The following is a 22,561-nucleotide window of genomic DNA, read 5'->3' on the forward strand; positions in this document are numbered from 1 at the left end:
TAGCCCTTTGAGATACTTCCTTCCGGCCTAGCTCGGTTATGAACATATTTCTTTAAGACTCCCATGAACCTCTCGAAGGGGAACATATTATGTAGAAATACAGGACCGAGAATTCTAATCTCTTCAACTAGGTGAACGAGGAGGTGCGTCATAATATTGAAGAAAGATGGTGGGAACAACAACTCGAAGCTGACAAGACATTGGACCACATCTTCCTGTAATCCCGACAAAGTTTCTGGATCCATTACCTTCTCGAGAAATTGCGTTCAGGAATGCACATATCTTCACAATGGCTAGTCGAACATTTTCTGGTAGAAGTCCCCTCAATGCAATCGGAAGCAATTGTGTCATAAGCACGTGAGTCATGGGACTTCAGGTTCTGGAATTTTTCTCCTTCATATTTACTATCCCCTTTATATTCGACGAGAAACCAGACGGAACCTTGATACTGAATAGGGCTTCAAAAAGATCTCCTTCTCTTGTTTGGTAAGAGCATAGCTGGCAGGCCCTACAAACTGCCCTGGATGATTGCCGTTTCGTCCTTTATGAAGTTCTGGTCCTCCCGTGCTTCGTTGTATCTTTTGTCTTTCCATACACGCCTAGAAAACCTAGAATATTCACACAAAGATTCTTGGTCAGGTGCATCACGTCGATTGCAGAGCGGACTTCCAGGACTTTCCAATATTCTAGCTCCCAGAAAATAGATTTCTTCTTCCACATGGGCGCATGTCCGTCATCGTCTTTCGGAACAGGTCGACTGCCTGGACCCTTTCCAAAGATAACATTTAAATCCTTGACCATGTCAAATATATCAGCACCACTACGGGGACAGGCTTCGGACGGCGGTCTGCCTCGCCATCGAAATGCTTGCCTTTTTCCTTAAAGGATGCTTGCGCGGAAGGAAACGACGATTGAACGGGTACACAACTTTTCTGCTTTTTCCCAAATATTTACTTTCAGTCTCATCTAAACAGTGTGTGCATGCATTGTATCCTTTGTTCGTCTGTCCTGAAATGTTACTGAGAGCAGGCCAATCATTGATGGTTACGAATAGCAATGCTCGTAGGTCAAATTCTTGCTCCGTGTGCTCATCCCACACACGTACACCTGGTTTGGCCCACAACTCCAAAAGTTCATCGACTAATGGCCTTAGGTACACATCAATGTCGTTGCCGGTTGCTTTGGGCCTTGGATAAGCACCGGCATCATAATGAACTTCCGCTTCATGCACAACCAAGGAGGAAGGTTGTAGATACATAGAGTCACGGGCCAGGTGCTGGACTGCAGCTCTGCTCCCCAAAAGGATTCATGCCATATGTACTTAGACCAAAGTATAAGTTCCTTGCCTCACCTGCAAAATCCGGGAACTCTCTCCCGATGTTTCTCCACCGCGACCATCAGCGGGGTGCCTCAACATCGCGTCTTTCTTACGTTCTTCCATGTGCCATCGCAACAACTTGGCATGCTCTTTGTTTCTGAACAAACGTTTCAACCGTGGTATTATTGGAGCATACCACATCACCTTCGCAGGAACCCTCTTCTGGGTGGCTCGCCCTCAACATCACCAGGGTCATCTTTTCTGATCTTATACCGCAATGCACCACATATCGGGCATTTATTCAAATTCTCGTACTTCTCACCGCGGTAGAGGATACAGTCATTAATGCATGCATGTATCTTCTGCACATCTAATCCTAGAGGGCAGACAAGCTTCTTTGCTTCATATGTACTGACGGGCAATTCATTATTTCTTGGAAACAGCTTCTTTAATATTATCATCAATTTCTCAAATCCCGAGTCAGTCACACCGACCTCTGCCTTCCATTTCAGCAATTCCAATATGCTACCCAGCTTTCTATGCCCATCTTCACAACCTGGGTACAACAATTTGTGGTGGTCCTCTAACATCTTGTCGAATCGCAACCTCTCCTTATCCGTGTCACAGTCTCTTCTTGCATCGTAAATGGCCCGACGAAGATCATCATCAACAGGATCATCGATGCCTGTTCTTCACCTCCTTCTTCTTCATTGTCGTCCATTGCGGTATCAAAGCATTCAGAGAACATAGATCGATAATACTTCTCATCATTATCTTCTTCCTCATCGCCGTCTTCCATCATAACCCCTTCTTCTCCGTGCTTGGTCCAAACATTATAACTGGACATGAACCCAAACCGAAGCAGGTGGCTCTTAATATCTCTTGAGCAAGAGTAATCCTTCTCGTTCTTACATTTTAGACATGGACAGCACATAAAACCTTGCTTCGACTTGTTGGCCTCGGCCACAAGCAGGAAAGAATTCACGCCCTCTCTGAAAGCGGGAGCACATCGGTTACCGTACATCCATGGATGACTCATCTGCATCATAAGTACAATTATATATGTATCAGATGCAATCACCTTGCTAAAATTAGTATTGTACGGACTATGCATATATATATAGTCGAGAAAATAGTTGCTAACCTTTTTGGATCAAAAAGAGGAGAAATCTTATCAAATAAACCAAGTGGCATCCCTCTCACAAGCATTCCATCAAACACCTCTTGTGCACATGTAGAAAAAATGAGCTAGCATACACCTCCACCTTCACCACCAAGGAAAAAATGAGGTGGGGGTGGCTGGCTGCTTCTATATATAGGGCGGGGGAAATTTTGTCGCGGGCCGTATTACGACCCGCGACAAAAGGGGTGGCCACGTCGCTCCTACCCCTTTTGTCGCGGGTCGTAATACGGCCCGCGACAAAAGGCCGCGACAAAAGCCTCCGCGCGCTCCACATGGTTTCGGGGCGACGTGGCCAGGCCATTTGTCGCGGGTGCAGGCGCGCCCGCGACAAAAGGCTCCCACGGAAGCCCTGTTTTCCACTAGTGAAAGAAGTACTGTTGGTTGTAGTTTTATCCACGTCGATGAAATTGTCCTCATCTGAGTTCCACGAGTACTCAGTACCATCTTCTACTTCATTGCCTCGCTCTTCTACGCCATTGTTTATACCATCGCCATTTGTGTCTTGTCCTTGAACTTCTGCATCATCAACACCATCATTTGTGCCATCCTTTTGTGTGAACAGGCCCATGGATTTTCTGCTTTTGACCATCTGCCATTCCATTCTTGATTGTGCTGTGTGTGAGTGCCTCTGCATACTGTGAATGTGTGGTTCAAGATTAGTATCATGCAGCAGCGTCCATCCTTGTTGGCCATCACTTAATCCTGTTAGTGCCCATACCTTGAGTTGGAACAAGTTTAACTCTGCATAATGAACACCTTTCTCGTAGCTCGATAGAAGGGATCTTCGAGGCAGAAGATATGTTTCTCCTGCGCTGTTGTAGACCACTCCCGGGAGCGGGACCAAATCATATGTACCCTCCAAGCAGTGTAGGATCATGAGGACGCCATTATGCCTAGGGACGTAGAGTGATCCACGCCAGTACTCAGCCGATCGACTGCTCATATCGAGCGCCCAGGTCTTCACGGTGTAAAGGTGCCTAGCCGCGCAGCTTCCAGGGACAAACGGTCGCAGCTTCCATCGTCTAGTTTGTGACGAGTACACCCACGAATACACAACAATTTCCTCCGGCTTCTCAGAGCCCGGTGTCTTCGAGTAGATCTGGTAATCTCGGTACACCTTGTACACCTTGTAGTGCAGCGACACGGCTGGGTCGAAAGCGAGGAATGTGCCCTCCTCTGCGACGCCGCGAATGCTTGGTGAACGTGGCAGCGCATCGCACCGTACGGTCGCGGGGTTGCACACGTAGGTATTGCTCTCTTTTCTACAACTGACCATGTTGTTCTGGAGAAGGAGGAGGCCGTTGCAGTGGTCTTCAACACGGGCCCAGCCATGGCAAAAGAGAGGACGCCGGAAGGCGCCGGCCCTCGTGCCGGACGCCGGCGCGGCGAGGAAGTGTGACTTGTCTCGGCCGGCATGATTGGTGAAAACGCCGGGGAAGGAGGGCGATGAGAAGAAGAGGGGGAGGAGACCGTGGTCGTCGACGATCGCGCGCCACATGCGGCAGATGATCCGGGACTGGGCGATGGTGGAGCACGGTAACCGGCGAAGGATGTCGAGGAGCACGTCGTAGGGAAAGCACAGGCCGTCGGTGTCGCTGACGGCGTCCATCAGGATGCAGCTCGCTTTCTTCGTTCCCGGCCGCACCCACGCACGCCGATCAGATCTGAGGAGACCGACTTCACGGTTCACGCAGGAGAAACTTTTGATTTGTATTCCAAGTCTGTCGATGTGGCTAGATCTCTGATTGGACTCAGATTCGGGGAAAACAAACTCATGTCGGTTACTGAGACTTGCTAACGATTTTATGCTTAGTTGAACAATTTTGAGGTCCATGCAAAAGGCACAAGCCCATGTGTCCAAATATGACCCTATGAAAAAAAAAGGTCAAGAGGATTAGCTTTGGGGACACATCAGTAACAAAGAAAATAGGATGCATCAAAGATTTTATTTTTTTGGGTGTGTGGTGTGTGATATCACCAACAATTTGTGTATGAATCATATCTATTCGCACCTTCATGTTGAGAAGGATATCGGCCTTAACTGGTTGTACCTGACAATGTTCTTGTTGAATGCATTGTTTTAAGAGCGGAGATTATCTTCAGGGAGAAACCATAAGATCTTTGATCGAGCGACGATGGCGTTGGTGCACTGTTTCCTTCTTGGATGCGTTGCTTTTGAAGAGTATGAATTTCAGGTGTTGTCTTGGTGGTGGATGTATTACTGTTGCTATGGCTGTGATACTGTAGCAGAACTTTTATTTCTTAGTTTTCTTTTTCTCTTTTTTAGTTGTGTGCATCCGTCATTGTTGCAGAGGCTGGGTGTAACGGTATCTTCTGATATTATTATATTCCCTTTATCGAAAAATGTTGAGAAGGATATAGATAATGCCCCTTTGTGAATTTATTCGCATGCGACGATGTTGGAGAAATAATTAGATGATGCGGCACTTCATCTTAGCTTGTCAGCATCACAAATGTTAAACAAAATATTTCGTTTTTTGGGATTCGTAGCATAGAAAACAAAAAAATTTCTACCGCAAAAACGAATAACAAGCCAAGATCCAATCTAGAAGATGGTAGCAACGAGAAGATCATGAGACTAACCCTCGAAGATTTCTAAAGCCTACGAGATTAGATCGCGTTGTTGTTGTAGTCGATCACTTGCGGCTTTCAAAAACGCGTAGAAGATCTTGACGGTGCCACAGTCGGGCAGCACCTCCGTACTCGGTAACACGTTCGGTGTTGATGACGACGTCCTTCTCCCCGTTCCAGCGGGCAGAGGATGTAGTAGATCCTCCTTGAAATCCCGACAGCACGACGGCGTGTTGTCGGTAGTGGTGGAGATCTCCGGCAGGGCTTCGCCTAAGCGCTACGGGAGAGAGGTGGAGGAGGGAGTGGTGCTAGGGTTTGGGAGAGAGGGAGGGGTGCGGCCAAGGGCAGCCTTGATGTGGCCGGCCAGCCCCCCTCTCCTCCTCTTTATATAGGTGGAACACCCAAGGGTTTTCCCAAAGATCAGAATAAGACCCCAATTCAAAAACTGCCATATGGACGAAACCTAGAGGGACAGGGACTCTCCCTTTCCCCCCTTTCTTTGGCCGGCCAAGGAGGTGGACTCCACCATGGACTCCACCCTCCCACTTGGTTGGCTGGTTAGGGTTGGTGGAGTCCAACCGGGACTCCACCTTCCATGGTGATTTCTTCCAGAAGGTTCTAGAACATTCTAGCGCCTTCCATAAATGCACCGGATCATTTCCAAACTTGGAAAGTGACTTCCTATATATGAATCTTATTATCCGGACCATTCCGGACCTCCTCGTGATGTCCTGGATCCCATCCGAGACTCCGAACAAATATTCGAACTTCATTCCATATTCCATATCTACTTAAAACGACATCAAACCTTAAGTGTGTCACCCTACGGTTCGTGAACTATGTAGACATGGTCGAGACTCCTCTCTGACCAATAACCAATAGCGAGATCTGGAGATCCATAATGGATCCCACATATTCAACGATAACTTAGTGATCGATTTAACCATTTACATACGATACCGATTCCCTTTGTCACGCGATATTTTACTTGTCCGAGGTTTGATCATCGATATCTCCATACCTTGTTCAACCTCGTCTCCGACAAGTACTCTTTACTCGTACCGTGGCATATCATCTCTTGTGAATCAGTCACATGCTTGCAAGCTAATCAGACGATATTCCACCGAGAGGGCCCAGACTATATCTATCCGTCATCGGGATGGACAAATCCCACTCTTGATCCATATGCCTCAACTCATACTTTCTGAATACTTAATCTCATCTTTATAACCACTCATTTACGCAGTGGCGTTTGATGTAATCAAAGTACCCTTCCGGTATAAGTAATTAACATGATCTCATGGTCGAAGGACTAGGTAACTATGTATCGGAAGCTAATAGCAACTTGAACTTAATGACGTGATCTTATGCTACGCTTAATTGGGTGTATGTCCATTATATCATTCATCCAATGACATAATATTGTTATTAATAACATCCAATGTTCATGATCACGAAACCATAATCATCTATTAATCAACAAGCTAGTTATACAAGAGGCTTACTACGGACTCCTTGTTGTTTACATAAAACACACATGTATCAATGTTTCGGTTAATACAATTATAGGATGGTATGCAAACATTATCATAAACTCAAAGATATATTATAATAACCATTTTATTATTGCCTCTTGGGCATATCTCCAACATCTTTCATGATCAACTAATTCCAAAATGCCGCAAGATGAAGCTTGACAAGATCAGGAGTCGCGCAATATTCCAGCTATTAATTTTGATCCTAGCATCTAAGATGATTTGACAAATTCCATGAAACGATATGAACAATGAGCCCTGCTCCAGAATCTAAGGACGTGAGAACCAACTCAAGGTTGGGTGGTTAGGAGGGTAGTTGTATCTCCAGCCCAACAAAGTTTAAACCACAGGTTTAAGATCTGTGTGTCTCATAGATGCGGAATATTCTTTTAGTGGGAGACGACGTTCCCGTCAACAGCAGCGAGACGCCTATGATGACTTCGTCAATTTCAAGATCCAATCCACCATCTCAGTCTTCCGGAGATGCTCATAGGGGTAGGGTGTGCATGTGCATTCATATGAGTGAGTGTATGCACGTGTATGTGAGATTCTGCGTTTGTACTGTGTTTTTCAAAAAAAATCTAAGGACGCTAGGAGGGTAGGGTATTTTCTCTGCCGAGAGCGCGTCGACGTAACAAGGACGGTAAGGGAATGCTCCAGCCTCAATGCCACAAGCGTGTTGATCCATCTCGTAGAAAATCCCATAGCATAGATATTGCATTTTCGAGGTGACGAGGGTGGTACGCCACCGCATTGCCACCAATATCGAGGAGGAGCGCATCCTTATACGGATACAATCCAATGATACCGCAGTACCTCTGCTCTATGCAGATCGACGACCCCTTCACCCCCTTGGATGAAGTTGTCCTCTTCCGAGTTCCACGAGTGCTCAAAATCACCATCACCGCCACAACCACTACCTCCTCCTCCTCTTCCATCTCTTTGTTTGCTTTCATCAATATAGTCAATGTCTGATTATTGTATGTCTTCTCGGTAACTTTCATCATTGTGGTTGTCATCATCATCAATGTTCGGTTCTTGTATGTGTTCCTTGTAAAAAACTTTTGGGTCATCTAGGCCGTCCTTATTGTCACCGAGGATTTCCTCGTTACTTGGTCTGAACAAGCTAATGGGTCCATTGTAGCTTTTGAACATCTCCCAGTATTTTCTTGGTTATCTCACAAGTCGGTTGGCCCTCACATAATTATGTCAATGCCCATACTTGGAGCTGAAGGTTGTTAAGTGTGGTGTACTGAACTTCTCTCTCGTAGCTTGCTAAGAGGGACCTCCGGGCCATGTCGTATGTGCGTCTTGCGTTCTTGTATACTTCCCTTGGGAGTTGGACAACATATACTGTAGGTCCGGTTCGAACAGTGCAGGATCATTAGCATGTCATTCTCACAGCCCATGTAAAGTGAACCTCGTCAATACTCAGCAGCTGGCCATGGTCACCACATTTTGGAGATGATCAGGGCCGAAGCGTCCCGGTACGAACTCTCGTCTCTCACACTCTCCCGTTTGAGACGAGAACACTATAGAATCCACCACTTTCTCCTTTGACGGCTCGGACCAAGGCGAGAGTTTTGGGTGCATCTTGTGGTTCTTGAACACCTTGTACACCTCGTACTGCAGCGACACGGCTGGCCGGCCGGGTACGAGGATTTGCCCACATTGCTGGTGGACATGATAGGGGAGCATATCATGTTGTTGTTGGGTTACACACGTAGGTATCACAACCATCTTTGTGGCTGTATCCGAGGTTCTTGTCATAGAGAAGGAGAAGCCCACCGCAGTGGTCATGTACACGAGCCCAGCCGTGCCAAAAGAGAGGACGATGGAAGTCATGCTTATTGGCGCCGCTGGAGCATGAGGCCGGCGGGCAAAGGAAGTAGGACTCATCCCGACATCCGAAGTGATTGGTGAAAACACCTAGGAAGGTGCCCTATAAGAAGACGCGCGAGAAGAGATCGTGGGTGTCGACCATTGTGTGCCCGCGCGGCAGCTGCTCCGTAACCTGGCAAGGGCATCGTACGGGAGGCGGCAGAAGACGTCGAGGAGCATGTCAAAGCGGAAGCACGTCCCGTTGCCGCTGCAGTCGACATCCAACGAGGCGTTGTCGCACCAAGGATACATGGCCCCGGAGAAACTTCTTATTTGGAACGGAATTGTGTAGAACACATGAAGGACACTTGGCTCCTAGAAGGATGATGCAATTATGTTTATCTAGCTCGTGGGCTGGTTTGGAACTAATTAGCTTAGGTGTGATTAGTTCTCAGGTTTTTAGTCATGATGTTATTAAATCTCAGTTGTAATTCATGTTGCAGCTTATGACTAACACGAATCACGATACAAAAAAATCAAGTACAACGGAACTTGACTGAGCATGTGAGCTGAAAACTAGCAAATCCCAATTAGGTTACCTCCTAGGCTGTCATGTACGGGTCATTTACTACTGAGCCATTCAATGGGAAACAGAGAGGTTTCAACGAACCAACCATGCCGCCTCTCGCTCGCCGGCTACCGCATGCTCCAGCTCGCATGTCCACCATGTAGAATGTAGAATTCTAATATTTGATATGTACCGAGATACAATGAGAGAAGATATTTGAAATACAAGAAGGTCCTAATCCTATCTTCTAATCTTAGCCTTACATCTATTCTAACATTCTCTCTCAATGGTAGCCGGAGAGAAGCAAACGATTACAACTAGATTTAAAGTCTCGCATTTCTGTCCCCTTCTCCTCCTTAGCATCATCGATGTTCTCTTCTGGTGCCTTCTCTTCCCTCCTGCAGTCCGAGCGGGAGTGTCGTGGTCGCAAATGACGATCCAGACACTATTAACTGGAGTTGTTGAGTTTTCATAGATGTTTTCTTGATATCCATGTCGAGGTAACCGATCATGATGTACCTGTGATCAAGGCAGTCGTGGTCGATAATGTAGTCTTCGTAAGTGGTGTAGCTGCATTTGCCGAAGGCATAAATAATTGCGCGGGTTTCTTCTTCCTTTTTTTCGGACGAAGATATTTTCATGGCCGATGTTTTGCACCTTTAAAGGTACCATCAGGAGCGTCCCATAAGTAAGAGCACCAATTTTGCCAGCACTAGAGAAAGCACACCGGTCTCACAACGGTTTTGCAGAACTATCTACACGGTTGTAGGGACAACACAATTATGATGTCGGTTTGTCGATGCAGACTTGGCAGTCGGACGTGGTCAATGACAGCATCGGGTCGTGTCGTGGGACGCGGTTGATGTCGACATTGTGCCTTGCTATTGTACTATCAAAGGGCATCGTACATGCTCACTGTTACAGAAATAACTGAAAACAATATATGTCTTGTTCTGTGGAGAATTGTCTCATTCTTGTGATAAAAATACTACAACATGAAAATCAATGTACATTACTGTTTCAAAAATTGGCCGATTAATCGCTACACAGTGCGTCACCGATTAGCTAATTAACTGATTTATCGTGCCCTGCAACTATCAAAGAGCGGCGTACCAGCTCTTTTTTTTTTGCGGGTGAGCGGCGTACAAGCTCATGTTACAGAAATAACTGGAAACAATATATGTCTCATTCCGTGGAGAATTGTCTCATTCTTGTGAAAAAAAAATACAACAGCATGAAAATCAATGTACATCACTGTTCAAAAAATTGGCCGATTAATCGCTGCATAGTGGGTCACCGATTAGCCAATTAACTGATTTATCAGTCGATTTGCCAATTAACTACTAATCACCGACTGAGTTGACACCACCGGTCGATTTGCCAATTAACCACTAATCACCAACTGAGTTGACACCGATAAACAATTTCCTCAATATTTGTACAGATGGATACCTCTTTTGTGCTTCCATCCTGACATAATTTCTGTAGCATTGTTTTGAATGGTCTCGACTTGACCTGGTAACCATTTTAAGGATTAGTGCTTCATGGTATGTTCGATCTTAAGAGCAATCATGGAAACCAAAACTAGCAACATCAGGCGTAAGAATGGTTTCTGATTGTCAGGCTCAGGTCTCACGTTATGTTCATGTCACAGGTGAATTGTGTGACAAAAACACACGAAGTAGAAAGTAAACATTCCAATAATTTTTGTATGTATGTATTATGTGCCATTGCAGGGTATTTGCTCAGCGACCCAAACTCAGGCTGCACGGTGTAAATATGATGTTACTGGCATGGGCCGCATGGCTTCGTCAGTATAAGAAATAAGCTGGCGAGATATTATTCGGGGTGCCTAACTGGTTACATTCTACACCATATATGTAACGCAGTATATAAGCCAGTTCACAGTCCAGATTACAAACTGGCCTGAATTTGGAATACATTGCTGCCAAAGTTGAAAAGTAGAGCAGAAAATCCACCTAGTGGCACCCACAACCAACAATAAACATCACTTAACAGCCAACTGTTCAGCTATGTATGACATGTGTCACGTATTTAACAAAAGGTAGTAATGTGGTGTGCAATGTTTCCACAAAGACTTGGAACTCTCTATGGCAAATACAGGTTCGGATGAGCAGGCCACAAAAGTGTTGCCCAGATGTATACTTGGTACAAACAGAGAATCGGCAGGAACAAGCTTCAGAAATCAACTCAGCACACACCAAACCTGGAGAAGTCATGATGTAGATGGTATTTTGCATCGCCCACATCATCTGACCGATTGCCACCCCTTTCATACACTTAAGCATCAGTGCAGACAAAACCTTCAGTTGCTTCAAGCTGCTACATTCCATCGTCGCTCTGCATTACAACAGCAAGAAACCATTTTGATATATGAATGCTGTTCGCAGTGTATGTTGAAGTTGCAACTACAGGTTCGCTACAAAAAGAAGCCATGACATGATTTTGCGAGAAGTGTATTGTTTTTTCGCACAGCAGAGCAGTTGGCATGTCTGCAATTGAAGTTTTCATACTACATATACCGGTACAAGCATATCTATAGAATCTTTTCTAGTAACATCACAAATGTATGATGGTACTACTTAAACTGAACAGGGCATCCTCAAATCTATTATGATAAAACTACGATTGGGTGCACAACTGTGTATACATAGTAAGTAGGGCTGCAGGAGTAGTTTGTGATTGCAGACCTACAGTATAGATTTCCTCACTGTCCAGCACCAGCAGATGGCAGTGTGGTTCCAAAATTGCTTAGCCCTGCTATATGTTTCATGACCAAACCTCCTACGGTGTTTTCTCAGTTACACACACGTGAGGAGAAGGTTGCAAAAGATGATATTACCTACGCAACAAGAACATCTTGCTACTGATAAACTGATCATGCCTAAACGATGCTCGTCATGGTCGAATCAAATGACATTTTCAGCGCAGCTTACGCGAAAGATTTTGATGAGCTGGTGGGTCATGCACATTTTCAGCGCAGCTTACGCGAAAGATTTTGGCTCACCTGCAGATGCAGACGCCGCAAACTCCACTTCCATCCCATCCTCCTCCTCGTCGTCATCATCATCCTCATCCTCATCGTCGTCGTCTTCATCCTCCTCGTCCGAGTCATCGTCTTCATCCTCCTCGTCCGAATCCTGATCTTCCTCCTCCGCCCCGTCCTCCCCTTCATCGTCGGAATCCTCCTCATCACCCTCTTCGTCCTCTGAATCTTCGTCGCCGGAGTCGCCGTCGCTGTCATCCGAGTCTTCGTCGTCGTCCTCCTCATCCTCCTCCCCGACCGCTTCTCCAGCAACCCCCTGGCCGGGACCCGGCACGGCACGGCTCGGCTGGGCGCCTCCGCCGGCCTCCGCCGCCGCGGGGGTACGCGGCGCCTCTCCTTCCACCATCTCGGCGTCGGAGGCACCCTCCACCTCTTCCGTGGCCGGCGGCGGCAGCGACGGCGAGGTCGGCATTGGGGGGAGTGGATGGAGATCCGGATTCAAAATTTTGGAGGAGGAGAAGGAGTAGGTAGCGCGAGCTGGGCAGTCAATATTCAGTAGCCAGTAGCCAGTCGCTGTCTATTCTGTTTTTTTTTTCGAGCAGTAGCCAGTAGCCACGTGCTGGGCTTCTTCTGGAACAAAAGTGCGTTGGGCTTAAAGTGTTACGAGAATTATTGCCGAACAGCCCAGTTCCATAGAGAAAGGTGGCCGTTTGTCAACGAAAATCCATTAGAACGAGAAAGGTCGCTCTGTGAAAAAACATTAATTTTCTATATGAAAATATGTTTTTAAAATTAATACCAAATATATTCATAGTAATAAATATTACATGGCAGAGCTACATGAGGTCTATTCCGCTATAATAAAATAATAATAAAAGAAACAAATAAATCTTCGAGATCTTCAAACTATTTTTTCTTCAATGTACTTCTGCCAAAGATAAATACCAAACCATAGACCTGCAACTGCCAATAAAGGTTTTCTCATAATTTTAATTTGAGGCACAGTGCCAAGGCTATATGCACACGCGCAATCAGCAAAGTAGTCAATCAACATCAGCAAAAGTACCAACACCACTATAACATGGAAAAGTAACCAAATAGCCTGGCCGATGTCGTTAGGGAGCAAGAGTACAAATCACTATTGACAAGGATGTAGCAACCGGGACAAATATTGCGAGAATAATCCTCCTCATTGCAACTATGAGAAAATATCCAAAATTGATCTTGCGAAGCAAGATCTGAAGGACCGTACCTAGAGAATTGTAATCCTTCAACACCACCATTAACGCAGGAAAGGAGATATCGTTGTCGAACGAATGTCTGAAGATCACTTATGGTAGACGATGCCATCTCCATTGTGGTGGAGGCCAATACAACGACCGCTACTGAAGCACTACTTTAATTAAAAATTTCACGCATAGATTGGGTTCCCACATATCCACCTCATCTCTTTCGCTGTCGGTACCGTATGCGTCGATTTTTTGTTCAACAAGATCGTTGATGCCTGCGAGGAATACATGCTATTTTAAGCGCAATAGGAATGCGGCTGGGCGGATAGGATTTAGCAGCCACAAAAAGATATCCGCCGTGATGCGCATCCTCGCTTACAACATCCCGTCAGACTATCGCGATGAGTATCTTCGCATAGGGAAGATACGACGATGGAATCCGTTCGTAGGTTTTGCAAGGTTATGATCCGTGTGTATGGGAAAACGTATCTTCGAGCTCCCATGAAGAAGATACCATTAGATTAATGGCGGAGAACGAACGAGGAGGTTGGTCGGGTATGATCGGTAGCATTGATTGTATGCACTGTACATGGAATAATTATCCGAAGGCTTGGCAAGGCATGTATTGTGGCAAGCGCAAGGAGCTGATGTTCGTGCTTGAGGCAGTTGCATCCCATTACCTATGGATTTGGCATAGCTTTTTTTTGGTTTGACGGGTTCTTTCAATGGTATCAATGTGTTGCATAGCCCCGCTTGCAACAACACCATCAACGGGAGCGAGTATACAATTGGACACTACCTTGCCGATGGCATATACCCGGATTGGGTTGCATTTGTGAGGAGCATCAAGGTTCTAATGGAAGAGCTGAAGTAAAATTTGCAAAAGCACGAGAGGCAGCCCGAAAATATATTGAGAGGGATTTTGGTGTTTTGCAAGCGAGATTTGCAATAGTCTGAGGTCCAGCCCGGGTTTGGGATATGCAAAGCCTCAAGGACATCATGACCACTTCTGTGATTTTTCACAATATAATCATCGAAGACGAGAGGGGTTTGAACAATTTTTCTTTGACGATGTTGGCACCCGGGTCAAACCCCGGATACTATTGCTAACATTTCTTGAAACATACCAACAGATTGAGAATGACGGATCCACATAACAACTTGTTCTCATTCAACAACATTGGCGAACATACAACAACTAAATAATGTCACATTTGGATTTATTAGTATTTCAAACCATTTGTTATTTGTTGAATTACTGTTGTATTGTGTGTTGCTAAATATTCATTGTAATTTGGATTATTGTTATATTGTATGACACTAAACCATTTGTTGTATCATTTGATTTATTATGATTCATATGTAAAATATTGCAAAACCATTATGCGGTGTCTATTTTGGGGCCTGGAAAAACACAGCAGAGACCAGACACGCCAAACGGAACGCATTGCGCGGCGTTCTTCATGCCCTCAAAACACGTTTGAGCTGTCCTACATCAGCATATTTGCGATTTGCGGTTTGATGGGTGTGCTAAAGTTGCGGTTTAACGGGACTCATGAAACAAATAGACGCATAAACACATGATTATTCCCTATCCTTTATTGGGTAGCCAACTCGTCAGCTTTCATTGTCCTATCTAATGTCTCTTCTCGCTTTGCTGAAGCTAACTCGTGTCCAGAAAACGACAAAAAAAAATCAGGGCCTTGATGTCTTGGTAAATCGTTCCTCCACAGTTCGGAATCTATTACAAAGCATGCCAAATGGGAAAGGCTGGATTAATTATTAAAAACTCCTAATAATACGTAGTTACATACAGATCGATTTCCTCCGATGAGCATGTGCAAATCGAAGCCGGGCAAGGTCAATGCAGATTGGTAATTTGCTTGAGGGTGTAGCTCCGACCGCACTGAGGGCACTGAAGAACAGAGTGGAAGTGAGGCATTGAGATCCAAAATTAGTACCGCAAGTATAAGCTTTTCATGGAAGAAGCAACATACATATATACGAACCTTCGCTGTGGTGCTCCGGCGACGACGCAGCCACTCTTCCAGGCACGATCTGCCGAACATATGTCCACATGGAATACAGCTGCATGCAGACAATGCATATGACCGCACTGATATCGGCGCAAACTTGTGTTCGTAGTAGAAGAACCGTCACTCACCAGATGCGATGCGCCCCGTCGGGTGTCCATGGTTCCATGCAGATGCAGCAAGTGCCCGGCGGTGGCGGCGGACGCCGCATCCGCTCCCGCATTCGTCGCTTCCTCTTCTGCTTCCGCATCTGCCGCTTACGCTTCACTTGTATCGGGGCCTCATCCTCAGAGTCCACTTCTTCCTCCACGTGGTCTTCCTCCTCCTCGCCTAAGTCATCCGTCTCGTCCTCCTCCTCGTCTTCTGAGGTTTCCTCGTCGGAACTCGAGGAAGCAGGGTCGTCGTCGGTGTCTTCGGATTTGCTGTCATCAGTTTCGTCGACGTCGGTGTAGATTACGTCATCGGAGTCTTCGTCGTCCATATCCAGGCGCCGTCGCCCGGCGGTGAGGACGATGTGGAACTGTGGAAGGAAACTAGATTGAAATTTCGGAGAAGAGGAACCGTCGTGGAGCGCGGAAGTTTCCTTTAAACCGCGTTCAAGAAAATACTTTTTTTTACGGCGCGTTCAAGAAAATACTGGTGGTCTGGACTTTTTGAGGGATAGAAGATAGAAGAGGTAATAGTGCGGCCCAGCATGGACCGCAGCTTACCAAGGCTCGTAGCTTGGACAATGGGCCTAAGATAGCTGGTATTGTGTAGCCTGGGTCTCTATTTGGATCGGAATTCTGCTTATATTTGGGCTGGGAGAGCCTTGCGCTAGGTGAGGTGACCAATCAGTTCATTAGTTCACCGGTTTTTCTCAACAACAAAAAAAGTTCACCGGTACGCGGTTTAGCACCATCCCTGGCTGCTCGAACAAAAGCTGTTCATATGAGTCTCCATGAATGGGACCGAACAGAATTGAAAGGGCCGAAGAAACGCATCGAAAATCTGAAGAAGGAGCTCGAACAATTGAGGAGGGGACCTCTGTCCATAGAATCTACTGGGCGGCAAAAAAAAATACAGGTCCTTATAGAAAACCTGATGGAACAGGAGGAAATTCACTGGTTACAGCGTGGCAGAGCGAATTGGTTGATGCACGGTGACCGTAATACACCGTTCTTCCATAACGCAGCCACGGCAAGAAAGAAGCGTAATCAGTTGAGACGCTTGCTTGATGATACAGGCGTATGGAAAGAAGGTGACCAGTTGAAGCAACATGTTGTGGACTATTTTTCTCACCTCTTCTCATCAGAGGACACTGAACATGTGCAAGAGGTTCTGGATACAGTACAACCTAGGGTTACAGAGGCCATGAATGATGTCCTTTTGGCACCGTTCAGTGCTGAAGAAGTAAAGAAAGCCCTTTTTGACATAGGGGATCTGAAAGCTCCGGGACCTGATGGGCTTCACGCGATTTTTTATAAGAGGTTTTGACATCTTCTAGGTGATGACCTAGTACATGAAGTTCTTGCGGCAGTAAATTCAGTAAGCATACCCGATGGTTGGAATGATACCACAATAGTCTTAATTCCAAAGATCAAGGTGCCAGAGAAGCTTACACAGCTGCGTCCGATCAGCTTATGTAATGTGGTATATAAGGTTATATCCAAGATGTATGCAGCTAGATTAAAAGGCCTTTTACCTGAGATTATCAGCCCAACTCAAAGTGCATTTGTGCCGGGACGACTGATCACAGATAATATTCTAGTGGCTTATGGATGCTTCCATGCAATAAAGAAGAGGAGACAAGGTAAGAAAGGCTTTTGCGCAGTAAAATTGGACATGCACAAAGCATATGATCGCGTCGAGTGGGGTTTCCTCGAGAAGATTATGCTGAAGTTGGGTTTTAACCAACGATGGGTCAAGATGATCATGACGTGTGTCAACACAGTACGCTATAGGGTAAGGGTGAACTCAGATGAGAGTGATATGTTCACCCCTACCCGCGGCTTGCGCCAGGGTGATCCCTTATCGCCCTACCTCTTCCTGCTATGTTCGGAAGGACTTACTAGCATGCTGGCGAAAGCGGAAGAAGAGGAGGAGCTAATCGGAGTCAAGGTTTGCCGGGATGCGCCGGCAATATCTAATCTCCTGTTTGCTGACGATTCGCTGATTTTGATGCAAGCGGACGAAGGCAATGCAGAATGTTTGAAAAGGATTCTTAATACCTATTGCCGGGCCTCGGGACAGCTGGTTAGCACTGCAAAGTCTACAATTTTTTTCAGCCCAAACACGGAGGTGGCTGAGAGGGAATCTATTTGTGTGAAATTGGATATTATGACTGGAGCCTTAACTGATAAATACCTCGGTTTACCGGCGATGGTTGGAGCGGATCGCACAGACTGTTTTCAATTCTTGGTAGACCGTGTGTGCAAGAGAATAAACTGGTGGAAGGAGAAGATTTTATCTTCGGGTGGAAAGGAGGTGCTTCTCAAAGCAATTGCTCAAGCTATACCATCATATGCGATGTCGGTTTTCAAGATTCCAAAACAAATCTGTAAAGGAATCACTACGGCGATATCAAATTTCTGGTGGGGAGATGGGGCTGATCGCAAGAGGATGCACTGGCTAGCCTGGTGGAAATTATGTGTTCCAAAGGCACAAGGAGGCATGGGATTCCGTGATATCCAATGCTTCAATATGGCTATGTTGGCAAAGCAAGTATGGAGGCTGCTAGAAGAACCAGAATCTCTGTGTGCCAGGGTATTACGGGCCAAATATTTCCCATCTGGGGATTTGCTCAATGCAACAATGAAAAAAGGGAGCTCCTTCACCTGGCAGAGCATATGGGCGGGACTCCAAACTTTCAAAAAAGGGCACATATGGAGAGTAGGAAAGGGAGACCAGATCAATATCTGGGAAGATGAATGGATCCCGGGTAATTACCGGAGGGTTTTTACAAGAAGGGGACATAACATTCTTACAAAGGTACAAGATCTCATTGATCCAATTACTAATCAGTGGGATGAGGATATTATCAGGCAGAGCTTCTTGGGCATTGACGTCCAGAGAATTCTCGGCATTCCCCTACCGACGCATGAGATGGATGACTTTGTCGGCTGGAGCCTGACCAAGACATGATCTTTCTCTGTCAAATCGGCATACATTGCTGAATGGGAAAGTCATAATCGATCTAGAGTACAAGATGGAGAAAGGAGTGGAAGCATAAAATCACACCCTATGTGGGAGAAAATATGGGGTTTAAGAGTACCATCAAAAGTAAAGATCTATCTATGGCGAGTGATGCAAGAAACCATCCCTTGTAGAGCGGTATTGGCTAACAGACACGTCAAAGTTAGTGCCCAATGCCCTCTCTGTGAGATCGGAGTGGAGGATGTGAAGCACATGCTCTTCCAATGCGATCGGGCGAGCCAGGTCTGGGGAAATCTTGGGCTGGAGGAGTTGATCACTGAAGCATCAGAGGTTGACCGATCGGGCCAAGCGGTCCTGGAATATCTTCTATTTCATCGGAGTTCGACGCAGACAATCTTAGGCCGGCCATTGATACCTGAACTTGTGGCGATCACATGCTGGTACTTATGGTGGGAACGGCGGCAGATCACGCATGGCGAGCAAGTTAAGAGGCCAGCAGATACGGCATTAGCCATCGGAGCCCTATATACTAACTTCACAGCGGCGCATTCACCAAAACCGAAGCGGGTGAACAGGGGCTGGGTAAAGCCAACGACAGGTTTTGTCAAGTTAAACGTCGATGCCTCTTTTGATGCAGATGGCCTAAGGGGCTCGACGGGAGCTATTCTTCGGGACTGCAAAGGTAACTTTGTCGCCGCTAGTAACATCAGATTAGACTTTGTTTATGATGTGATGTCGGCAGAAGTCCATGCTTTGAAGGAAGGTCTGATCCTTGCCCAAACTATGGGGTGCAACAGAATTATTTGCTGCTCTGATAATATGGACGTGGTCAAAGCAATGACAGACGGAGGCTTCTCAAACGGAGCTGCTGCAGCTATTCTAGATGATTGCTATCATATGGCAACAGAGTTTGTGAAGATCCAGTTTGAACATAATCCCCGTGAATCAAATACAGTAGCACATGAACTAGCTAGACTTGCTAGAGGACACGAGCAGAATGTTTGGCTCGTTGATCCCCCTACTTCTATCATTCCTATGCTTATCAGAGATGTAACTTTCGTGATAAATGAATAGAAAGTATGGTTGAATCAAAAAAAAAAAGAAGAAAAAAGTTTGCCGGTTGGACTACACCAGGTTTGATGGTTCACTTGGCTATTTTCAAGTTTGGATCAGTGATAATGGTTGGTTATTGTACGTCCAGAAACACGTGTGTGACCATTCGTCGTTTGCTTGCCACTCGAATTTGTGTCCATTTTTTCTTCTACGATTCGTTTGTGAGCTGGTTCGTTAAAAGTTGCATTACTCTCTTGCCTTCGTATCGAACCCTACTACCTTATATAAGTCTTCTTCTGCTCAATCTTGCCGCCATGCTCAATGTCTGAGGCGAGGGCCCTCGTGTGGGCTTCCAAGCACCTCCAAAGACCCTGTGTCCACTTAATTTACGCACGCCTCCAAACACTACGATCCACATGTTCGGTTTCGGCAGTGACCACGACGCGGGGGTGATGCATGCCATAGCGGTGGCCGAGGGTCACCTTCTCCTTCATTGAGTACGAACAAGAGAGTCGTCGGCCAGCAAGGTGCCAATAAAAGGACGGAACAACCATCGAATATTTTAACTATTCAACATCGTCAAAGAGTGAAGAGGTGGCCGCAGTTTAGAGAGCTAAACTTGCAGCGTTATGGCTCCATCAACAGGATGAGGCGCTCTGACCAACTTCTTCAGTTCAAGACCAATGGTATGCCACAAAATTCAACTCGATCTGGATTTGCACATCAACCATCAGGTGTTGCCTTCTCTAGGGACGATCGTCTTCAATCCATGGAGCATTCCAGAATCCAGAAACGAAGATCTTTACAGATGCTTCATGGACGCAAGTGCAACATGAGAGCAGTTTTCTGTCGAATGCAAGGATTGGAATTTTTATTCGGATTGAAGGCACTCATCATTGCGCTCAGCTCTTCAGCTCAGCTATTTCCCTCTGGTCGCTTCAGCGCTGCAAGCCGAAGCTTTTGTTCTTCTTGCAGCAAACTTGGCGCACCACCTTCAGCTTCACCAGGCCCACTTCTTCACTGACAACGCAAACCTAGCAAAAGCAGCAACTAATTGTAACATAACTGAAGTCGCAGATCACTGGTAGATCATTCCACAACTAGCTGCTCTTTTTAGTTTTTAGCATGCCCTCTTTCAATCAACAGAAAATATTTCATGCTGACAGGGTTACTAATTTCAAAGCTGATTTCCAAGGAAAGCTTGTTACCAGGATTCAGGTACAAACTTCTCGCTAGTTGTGGGTGTTGTGGCGAAACTCCCCCACGTCCGCGTCGCTCCCAGGGAGGCGACACGGGCGACCAAGCTCAGCACCCGAGCCGTCTACCTCCTCCGTTTGCTCCCCTCGTCGCCGCCAGGCGCAGCTAGTGGGCAAAGCCCGTCTGGTAGCCGGCGGCGGCGGGCCCTCCTCCCTCGTGCGCGGGGGTCTCCGGCTGGAGCGGCGCGACGCCCTGGACGGCGGGCTGCTGGCGGCGGAGCAAGGGTGCCGGGGCGGCGGCCCCGGACATCTTCGGCAGGTTCGGCGGCCGTGGTGGCTGTGCGGGCAGTGCCACGGCCAGAGCGACGTCGGCAGGTGCTCGCGCTCATCCGTGCGGGCCAGATCTGGGCTTGGAGGGCTCGATCTGGGCCTTGCACTAGCGTGGGAGGTGGCCGGCGCGGCGACGTGCGGCATGGGCGGCGGCGAGGTGCTTCGTTGGTGGGCCGGGGCTGGATCTGGGCCTGGGAGGGCCCGATCTGGGCCTGCTCGGAGCTGGTGCTCGCCGGCGCTGGCAAGCCGGGGCAGCGGCCCCGGGGACGCGGTGGTGGAGGGGTTGGGGCGGCCGGCTTTGCCTCGGCACGGAGGTTGCGCGGAGGACGGCGGATCTCGGGGGGTCTCGGCGCGACGGTCGCGTGGAGGCTGCTCCCAGCTTCGTCGGTGTCCCGGTGGCCGTGGTGGGCCACTGCGTGTGGCAGGCTGCCATTGTTGGCACCTGCAAGCCCATGGAAGAGGTGAGCCATGGCCCATGGCGCATGGACGGCGGCGCGGCGTTTGGTGGACCGGGCGTTGGTTCTGCAACGTCCCGGGGACGGCGGTATGTTGGCATGAGGAGCTGTCCTACCGTGCGTGGAGGCCGGAGCGGCGGCTCCGGGAACAAGGCGTGTTGATGATATGCCCTGGCTGTGTGGGCGGCAGGTGATACGTCTCCAACGTATCCATAATTTCTGATGTTCCATGCTTGTTTTATGACAATACTTACATGTTTTGCTCGCACTTTATAATGTTTTTATGCATTTTCCGGAACTAACCTATTAACAAGATGCCACAGTGCCAGTTCCTGTTTTCTGTTGTTTTTGGTTCCAGAAAGGCTGTTCGGGCAATATTCTCGGAATTCGACGAAACAAAGACCCAACATCTTATTTTTCCCGGAACCTTCCAGAAAGTCAAAGGGGGACCAGAGGGGAGCCCTGGGGGCCCCACACGTGTGGGCGGCGCGGCCCAAGGGGGGCGCACCGGCCTACTATGTGGCTGCCCCGCAGCCCCTCCGACTCCGCCTCTTCGCCTATATAAGCCCTTTCGACCTAAAAACGCGATACCAATTGACGAAACTCCAGAAAGACTCCAGGGGTGCCGCCGCCATCGCGAAACTCCAATTCGGGGGACAGAAGTCTCTGTTCCGGCACCCTGCCGGGACGGGGAAGTGCCCCCGGAAGCCATCTCCATCAACGCCACCGTCTCCATCATGCTCCTTGAGCAGTTCCCCCATGGACTACGGGTTCTAGCAGTAGCTAGTTGGTACTCTCTATCCCATGTACTTCAGTACAATGATCTCATGAGCTTCCTTACATGATTGAGATCCATCTGATGTAATCGGTGTTGTGTTTGTTGGGATCCGATGGATGATACATTATGATTAGTCTATCTATAAAGTTTGTGAAGTTATTGTTGCTGCAATCTTGTTATGTTTAATGCTTGTCACTAGGGCCCGAGTGGCATGATCTTAGATTTAAGCTCTATACTTATTGCTTAGATTGTATCTACAAGTTGTTTGCACATATTGCTGTCCGGAACCCGAGGCCCCAAAGTGACAGAAATTGGGACAACCGGAGGG

At 47.2% G+C, this 22,561-nt stretch overlaps 2 protein-coding genes across 2 annotated transcripts; both read right to left on the bottom strand.

Moving 5' to 3' along the window:
- Positions 1-10,979: 10,979 nt before the first annotated feature.
- Positions 10,980-12,566, bottom strand: LOC127297582 (uncharacterized). Its single transcript, XM_051327906.1, has 2 exons — positions 12,046-12,566; positions 10,980-11,378 (listed from the first exon to the last, which is right to left on the bottom strand). The coding sequence occupies exons 1-2, from the start codon at positions 12,494-12,496 to the stop codon at positions 11,353-11,355; spliced, it is 477 nt and encodes a 158-aa protein (XP_051183866.1). The 5' UTR covers positions 12,497-12,566; the 3' UTR covers positions 10,980-11,352.
- Positions 12,567-14,907: 2,341 nt separating this feature from the next.
- On the bottom strand, positions 14,908-15,864 carry LOC127349313 (uncharacterized). The gene is made up of 3 exons (XM_051375052.2): positions 15,418-15,864; positions 15,263-15,341; positions 14,908-15,168 (listed from the first exon to the last, which is right to left on the bottom strand). Exons 1-3 carry the CDS (start codon positions 15,765-15,767, stop codon positions 15,115-15,117), a joined length of 483 nt encoding a protein of 160 aa, XP_051231012.1. The 5' UTR covers positions 15,768-15,864; the 3' UTR covers positions 14,908-15,114.
- Between the last annotated feature and the right edge of the window lie 6,697 nt (positions 15,865-22,561).

This window comes from Lolium perenne, chromosome 4, assembly GCF_019359855.2.
Source record: "Lolium perenne isolate Kyuss_39 chromosome 4, Kyuss_2.0, whole genome shotgun sequence".
NCBI lineage: Eukaryota > Viridiplantae > Streptophyta > Magnoliopsida > Poales > Poaceae > Lolium > Lolium perenne.

Excerpts from the sequence above, each read along its gene's own strand:
- LOC127297582 (XM_051327906.1), bottom strand. The coding sequence starts at position 12,496 with ATGCCGACCTCGCCGTCGCTGCCGCCGCCGGCCACGGAAGAGGTGGAG. Across the intron at positions 11,379-12,045 it reads TGCGGCGTCTGCATCTGCAG|AGCGACGATGGAATGTAGCA; the intron begins GTGAGCCAAAAT and ends GTTGTAATGCAG.
- LOC127349313 (XM_051375052.2), bottom strand. The coding sequence starts at position 15,767 with ATGGACGACGAAGACTCCGATGACGTAATCTACACCGACGTCGACGAA. Across the intron at positions 15,342-15,417 it reads GACGGGGCGCATCGCATCTG|CTGTATTCCATGTGGACATA; the intron begins GTGAGTGACGGT and ends GTCTGCATGCAG. Across the intron at positions 15,169-15,262 it reads GCCGGAGCACCACAGCGAAG|TGCCCTCAGTGCGGTCGGAG; the intron begins GTTCGTATATAT and ends TCTGTTCTTCAG.